The 7991-nt window shown below is 53.2% G+C and overlaps 1 protein-coding gene across 1 annotated transcript; it reads right to left on the bottom strand.

Moving 5' to 3' along the window:
* Positions 1-3848: 3848 nt before the first annotated feature.
* On the bottom strand, positions 3849-7472 carry MLNR (motilin receptor). The gene is given in 4 exon segments (XM_007187061.2): positions 3849-5581; positions 5583-5724; positions 6523-6947; positions 6949-7472. Coding segments are annotated over 4 exon segments (1248 nt in total). The 5' UTR covers positions 7410-7472; the 3' UTR covers positions 3849-5361.
* Between the last annotated feature and the right edge of the window lie 519 nt (positions 7473-7991).

Genomic DNA, 7991 nt, shown 5'->3' with positions numbered 1-7991 from the left:
ACGGAGCCAGTCAGGACTTGAGGGAAAAGAAGAATAGAAGATGTTTAGAAGAGCAGGAAACAGGGTGGAGGCCTGGTGACGGAAAGGAGCAGTCGCGGAAGCGTGGGCTCAGCCTGGCCCGCGCGTGGAAGGACCTCGGCGTGGGCGGGAGACGTTAAGGGGACCGGGGGGCTGAGAAGCCAGGGAGCCATCGCCGGACCACAGTCATTCCACAGTTTCTGCTGGAATATAAATGACTTTCCCATGAATCCACCGCCCAAACCCACCTGCAGTATCTTTTTTTTTTTTTTTTTTTAGGATTTTCTTATTTTTATTTATTTATTTATTTATTTATTTATTTTTGGCTGTGTTGGGTCTTCGGTTCGTGCGAGGGCTTTCTCCAGTTGCGGCAAGCGGGGGCCACTCTTCATCGCGGTGCGGGGACCGCTCTTCATCGCGGTGCGCGGGCCTTTCTCTATCGCGGCCCCTCCCGTCACGGGGCACAGGCTCCAGACGCGCAGGCTCAGCAGCTGTGGCTCACGGGCCCAGCTGCTCCGTGGCATGTGGGATCTTCCCAGACCAGGGCCCGAACCCGTGTCCCCTGCATTAGCAGGCAGATTCTCAACCACTGCGCCACCAGGGAAGCCCCACCTGCAGTATCTTTGTTTACTATCTTCGTCTCTTTTCCTTTATCCGGAGGTAAACACGGGGAAAGGGAGGAAAGGGGTGGGGCTGGGGAGAGGGTGGAGCGAGAATGGAAGAGATTTCGGTGAGGGAGAGCCTACTGATGGTTCGCAGTGTTGTCTGCACATTGGAATCACCTGAGGAGCTGTGAAAACCACGTCTGGGTTCAACCCCCAGAGATTCTGATGCCGTCGGTCTAGCCTCTCGATTGGTGCTTCTCAAACTTCAGTGTGCGACGGAAGCGCCTGGGGCTCTTGTTAAAATTCAGATTCTGACTCAGAAGGTTCCGGGGTGGGGCCTGAAAGTCTGCATGTGAACAAGACGAGAGGTAATGCTCATGCCGCTGCCCTGTGGCTCACATTTTCTGTAGCAACCATCTACCGTAGCGGCTCCCAGAGGATGGTCCCGAGACCATCAGAACCAGCATCCCCCGGGAACTTGAGAGAAAGGCACGTTCTCGGGTCCCAGCCCCCAGACCCACGGAATCTGGAATTCTGGGGGTGAGGCCCAGCAAGCTGTGTTCTAATTCTCCCTCCAGGTGATTCTAACGCGTGCCAAAGTTTGGGAACCACCGCTCTAGAGAATTACAGAGGGGAATAAAAAGCCCGAGGGAAGGGCGCTAATAATCACTGTAATGACAAAGTAATGAATTATTGTGGAAGTAAGACAGAAACAGAGATCACGTGGAGCCCTATGTATGTTCCAGTTATGAACAGGTATAACCATTATAGTAAAATTAAGACACCACGACTTTGAAAACTGCAGGTTTTCAAAAAAAAATGTTTTTTAAGTTTTTTTAAATCTCTGTATCATCATAAGTCGTAGGAATTATTGGAACATTTTCGAGACTTGCACACTCGCTGCAAAGATGAGGGAAAGGAGATGTCAAACTGGACCCGTCATGCTGTGGGCCTGCCTGAGCTGGGGTGGGGCGCAAAGGCACAGATGCAGGAAAATAAGGTGGGGTTGCCTGGCACTGGGGATTGAGGATGGGGAAAGGCATGCTCCCTGTTCTGAGGCCACGAGGTTGCCGGCGTCTTGGTGATGGGAGGTGCTGAACCTGCTGTGTTACTGATCCAGTGTCACCCCTCTACCGCACGAGTGCCCTGTGCCTGGATTACAGTATCTAACTGGTCCCAGCTGGCCTCCCAGGCTCAGCCTCCCCAGACCCTGCTTCATTTGCTCTGCAGGCTCCAACTCCTGATTACACCGGTGCCCTTGCCTCCCTCCTCTCCTCTTCCTCAGCCCTGTCCTCTCCTCCCTTCAGCACCCACGCCCCCTGTGTGCCATTTTCGCCCCTGTCCTGTGCTTTCCCTCGGGCTGACCCATGGCTCAGAATGGACGTCCCAGTCATCTGCTTACTCAGCCTCCATCTCTGTCCACCCACTGGGGTGAAGATCCCTGTCCGGTTGAGTTCAACACATATCTACCTGTGGGCAAGAGATGCCAAGGGGGATAAAGCACAGTCTGTCCTTAGGGAGCAAGTTACAAACTCTGGGAACCAGTCCCCAAGATGTGACGGACCAAGTGCCGTGAAAAAGATTCACATAGAGCATCGCCTGACTGTCTGCCCACACTCAGCTCTCCTGGTCCGGCTGGCACTTTTTGGCCCTTTATTACACAAGCGGCTGCTAATCTTTCAAAAGTGTGTGTGTTGTTTTCCTAAGAAGGTGGCCAGTAGAGTCTGCCTCTGTCACTTCCTTGTAGCTTACGCAGAGTGAGGGACACGCTGAGTGACTGCCACAAAGCATGCCACCCACAGAGCACACGCCTCTCAATGACAAAGGTTCCTGTGCTCCTAGGAGTGGGGATGCTGATTTTGGAAGGCTGCTCAGAGCTGACTAGGTTCTTTGTAATATTTAGAGTTCTGAATCTTTAGAAAGTTGGCTCACAATTGAAAATGGCCTCACAGCTACGTTTAAGAAAAGCCTTTTATTAAAGCTCCACTTAAAACATAAAACACTTGTACAATCACTAATACTTGTATGTGAATGGTTCCACATACTAGTAAATGTTACTGTTACTTGGGTAGAAATGGTAGGAGAGGCCATGTTCAGACTTTCAAACATCATCAACACATTGCTCTCATGTCCCCTGGACTCCTGGGTCCTCGGAGGTGCTGTGCAATTGCTTCAAAAGGGGAAAAGTCTCCTGTAGAAAGGTGGAGGGAAGTCGTGTAGATGACACTAACCTGAAATTCTGCAGGTCCATCCGATGTGAGTGCTTTTATTGGCCTGTGAGCTGAATCTGAGGTTAGTCTAGATGAACAATCACACATTTCAAGGCAAAAAAGGCCATTAAAAAGTTGATTGATTTCAACACCATGACATGGACTAATGTTTCTAGAGTATTTTGACATACACGTCTAGCACTTAGCAGTTGCTTGCTGAATATTTGTGGAGTGAATGAATGAAACACAAACCCTTCCCCAAGGTTGGTGCCTCACCTAAAAAAAGCGACTTGGCCTACAGAAGGAGCCCTGCAGGGACCCAGCACACATCTTCGTCCGAGGGCAGCGAGAGGTCCCAGACACAGCACCCAGGATACCATCCCCAGGGCGGAGGGAGGCCCACAGCCCGACCATCCCTCTCCAGTGATCCCTGACTTGGCCACCCCGAGTCTTCCCAGGACGCCCCTCCCCTTTATAGCCAGTTGTCAACACCAGAGGACACTTTCTTCTGTGGTAGAGAACAATTTTAGACCTTAGAACAGCTTTTCAAATATTTTTGACCATGACCCACAATGAGAATACACTTTATTTTATGAACCATGAAAGATACCCACCAATATATAATTGAAACAAAAGTTTCACAACACAACAGTTAGCCTTACTACACGTGATGCACTGATTCTCTATTCTATTCGCAACCCAGTAAAGAAACATGTGACACTCTCCACTCATCTCACAATCCACTAATGGGTAAGATCGGCATTCTGAAAACAGGTGCACAGCGATCCACAGGAGGGATGGAATTCAGATACTCCATCTCAGGGACCCAGTGGCAAGAAAGGATGATCCTCCTCATGCCCACACCTGGGAACACACCTAGGTCACAGGAAAGTGTGATGCAAATCCCTCTTTTCTAGAATCTGAACGAGAAAACTCAAAGGAGAGGTCTTTGCTTCTATATCTAAAATATTATACTGCAAATAACATATCAGTAAGTTTCTTAGCCACGATTTTCCACAGGGAAGAAGCCGCTTCTGACTGTCCCAGAGAGGAACTCCCGAGAGAAGAAAGACTGTGTGGTTGCATCCCCAGCACGTCCCCACTTAGTGCCACCAAGCAGGGGAGTGGCTGTGGCACAAGGCTGGCACCTGCACCGTGAGACCCTCCATCAGTGTCCCCAGCAACAACTTCTCAGAGCCTCTGACGGGATATTTTGTGTTGTGACTCTTGGAAAGGTGGGTACAGCATGCACTGTTCTTCTGCCATATTTGACCACAGAATCCTATTTTCAAATACTCCCTGAAAATCTGCAGAACACAATTTAGGGACCACTGCCCCAAGTTGGAAGAAACACAGTGTAGCCGGGGGACTTCTTCACTGCCACACCAGTTGAGGGCAGGGCCAGGGTGTTAGGACACTTCAAGGGGACTTGAAGGCATCACTGTACATAGTCAATCACATGAAAAAGCAACAGGACCTTGTCAGCATGTGGAGCGGACCCTTGTTTATGGAGTCACCATTTGTAGTTTACAGCTGACCTAGTTGTATCCTGCCTACCTCCAGGGGGCGCCATTCATAAGACCCTGGCTTGACTGAGGCCCTTTGGAGTCCAGCGAGGCAGCAGCAGCCCTCCAAAAACAGGTTTATGATTTAAGCTGTAAAAACTAAAACAAAGTTACAGAGTTGTTGGCCAGAATGTCCAGCACAGTCTCTCTCACCCTTGAGTACATCCATTGACTCTCGTTCTTTCTGTTAGTGCAGCTTCTCGGGGTGGGAGAGGGTAAGGCTCTTAAGAGTTCAGACCCCAGACTTGGTTCCATCATTGCTTATCCCACCAAGCTGAGGCGAATAAGGCGTGTTAAAGCTCTTATCTATGTGATCAACAGTCGCTTTGTGGAAGCCACATCCTGCTGCAGCTCCCTGCCCTCAGGCTTCCGTACCCAGGTTCTGAAAGAGGGTACTGTGCCTAAACTTAATGATTTGCTCTGAGCCTGAGAGAGGCGGGACCCCTGAACACTGGACTCTACCCAGAATTCCTTTCACTTGTTTCTAAACATTTTTTGCTGCCATATATAAGCATTAAGTAATTTCTTGGATTAAAACTCTCATTATCCTGGATTCCTTGTAGATGCACCATCACATTTATATCCAAAACATAAAACAAGATACACCTCTGACCTCACAGGTGACAATTTTTACGGCAGCATCTCTCTGGATCACTTGTTAACTGGAAAATGAGTGGTCATATTTCCCCAGAGCCGAAGAATGAGGACTTACAAAGCCTCCCCAGAGAACATTTTGTGATGTGGGATTTCAGGAGGATAAAATGAACGTCCCCAAGGGGGTACATGAAAGGAAAACCAGAGAGACTGGTAGGTACAGTTACATTTCATACCTTTGTTTAAAAAAAAAAAAAATCATGCTAAGTTGCTGACCAACTTGCAAAATGTCAGCCACTCTTTCTAATTCTCCCTAACAGCATCGGTTCCCCTCTCGCAGTTCTTTTCTTCGTGCAGACCTGTTTTCCCTTAAGTCCCAGAGCTATGGGATGAGGCGCTGTGTTTGGCCGTGCTGGTTGCCCGTGTCTGTACATTAGCGCTGGTCTCAGTGCAGCCAACCGTGTCTCCTCCAGGGTCCCCTTCAGCCTCCCTGCTTCTGCAGAAACCTCTCTGTCTGGACCGCTTGGCTAGCAGCAGTTTCCAGGCCGCTGCTCTATACTTCTTTGAAATGAGGTTGTAGAGGATGGGGCGCGCTCAGATAGAAAAGTTGCAGGGCAACAATGTTAAAGTACTGAGAGAAGTACATCATCCGGGAATCTTTGGTATTTATGTAAATGATTCTGCCAACGTGGAAAGGCAGCCAGCAAACTATAAACGCCAGAACCACCACCACTGCAAAACAAGACATAGGCACCAGAATTAGCTAAAGCATCCGAAAACAAATAAGCATCCCCAGGAAACCTTCTGAAGTAATAAGTAACAGCAAAATAAATAAAACTCTTGCCTAGCCAAATCCCCACCCCCAGAAAAACTACCAGGTTGCAGACAGCATCGATATTAGCTTTAAAACTGAATATTCGGCTCATACATTTACTATCAAGGCCTGACATAAACCAGAAGGAGCGATTTCTACTAACAAGCTGTTCTGGCAGGCTTCCTTCCACAAACCCACTTCGGAGACATGTTCTCTGTTTTCGGTTGAAAAGAACTCTGCAACAAGTCTGCACAATCTTTATTTATTTTTTTGATATGGGCATGATTCACTTTAGTCTTCAGGATAACATAACATTAAGTAAAGAAACTTTATCTTAACGTGATCTATCCCATCTTCTCCAGGGTTCTGTAATTCCACATCTGCAGCATCAAACAGAGACAGGCAGTTGGCTTAAGAGCCTGCAATTATCCATCTTGGATCAGCCCAGCTCGTTGATCACAGAGGCTTTGGAAAATAATTGCTGTTTACAGGACCCGGATATCCCACTCTCAAGGGACGCCTGGGGTGACCCAGAGCCCCCTGGAGGACGGGAGATGGTTTTCTCTGGAGACTAGAAGGAGAAGCAGGTGGAGGCTGGGGTAGAACGACAGAATGAAACGTGGCCAGAAGAGGCGCCGAGGGCTGGGAGACCAGGGGAAGGGGACATAGCCGGGACCGTGGGTTGGGGTGTTTGGAACAGAGGCGGCGCCACTTACGCAGGACGCGGACCGTCTGCTGGTGTCCCTTCTCCCGAGTGGAGATGGCCGGGCCTCGCAGCGGCCCGCGGCTCCTCCACAGCTCCCGCCCGATGAGCCCGTAGAGGACGCTGAGGCACAGGAAGGGCAGGAAGAAGTAGGCGGTGGTGACCCACAGCATGATGCGCAACGCGCTCCGCTGCGCCGGGCTCGGCCGGCACTCCCGGCTGAACAGCGCCGCGGCCGCCGCCGCCTCGGGGCCCGACGGCGGGGACAGCGGTGGCGCCCGCGAGGACCCGAGGAGTGGCGGTGGCGGCGAGGCGCGGGGCGAGGGGGCGAGCTGCGCGGTGCCGTTAAGGTCCTGGACCGCGTAGCGGCCGGGGTCCTGCTCGACGCCCACCAGAAAGAAGAAGGGCCCGGCGGAGAGCGGCGCCACGGCCCAGAGCGCGGCGGCTGGTGACGAGGACGCGGGCCCGGAGCGGGCGACAGATGGCGAGGTAGCGCTCGAGGCTGAGCGCCGTCATGTGCAGCAGCGTGGCGTAGGTGCAGCCCTCGCCCACGTAGAGCGAGAGGCGGCAGAGCAGCGTCCCGAACACCCAGGGTCGGGAGCGCCAGAGGCGGTACAGGTCGAAGGGGAGCCCGAGCAGGATGAGCAGGTCGGACATGGCCATGCTGCCCAGGTACAAGTTGGTGGTGGTCCGCATGTCCCGGTAGCGCCCGATCAGCAGCACCGTCATCGCGTTGCCGCTCACCCCGACGGCGAACAGGCCCAGGCACACGGCGGTCACTGGCACCAGCGCCCCCAGGGGGAAGGGCGAGCAACGGCGCTCGTCGCAAGGCAGCAGCTCGGCCCACGGCGGCTCCCCCGCGCCCTCCGAGCCGTCGCTGCGGTTCTCGGCGCTGCCCATGGGCGCGCCGCGCCCCCGGGCCGGGCCAGGAGCCTAGCGCCTGGTCCCGCGGCCAAAGCGCTTCCTTCGGCGGCCGGTGCGCGCTGGGCTCGCCAAACCCCTGCAGCCTGCACAGCCCGAGCCCGGCGGCACCGCGCGCGGGAACGCGGCTCTGCAGGGTCCGCCTTGAGGGCTGCCAACCCGGCGGCGCGCAGTCCCCGCCCCCAGCCACCGTCCGGCCTGCCCCGGCCCCGCTCCCGCTCCCAGGCCCGTGATATTCCACGTCTTCCAGGCGCTTCCCTCCCCACCAACTGAACGAGGGAGGCGGCCGCCGCGGACGAGCCCCGCCCAGACGTGGGAAGCGATTCCTGAACCCCAGCGAGGTTGGTTACTGGGCCCAGCGGAGCGTGGGCTCTTTTGTAGGTTGGGTTCAGAGGGGGACCTTCTGAGGGACCTCGGCTGGTGGCTGCGTCTTGACGGTTCGGGAAGGTGCCGCAATACTAATAATAGGAGAGGAGCCTAGACCAGAATCTAGAGCCCCTCCCGCGTTCTGGTCGTGGCTCTACAACCGAATCATCTCGGATCAGTCCCAGCCTTGCCCAG

Source organism: Balaenoptera acutorostrata, chromosome 18, assembly GCF_949987535.1.
Source record: "Balaenoptera acutorostrata chromosome 18, mBalAcu1.1, whole genome shotgun sequence".
In the NCBI taxonomy this organism is placed as follows: domain Eukaryota; kingdom Metazoa; phylum Chordata; class Mammalia; order Artiodactyla; family Balaenopteridae; genus Balaenoptera; species Balaenoptera acutorostrata.
This window is presented reverse-complemented; position numbering and strand designations above follow the sequence as displayed.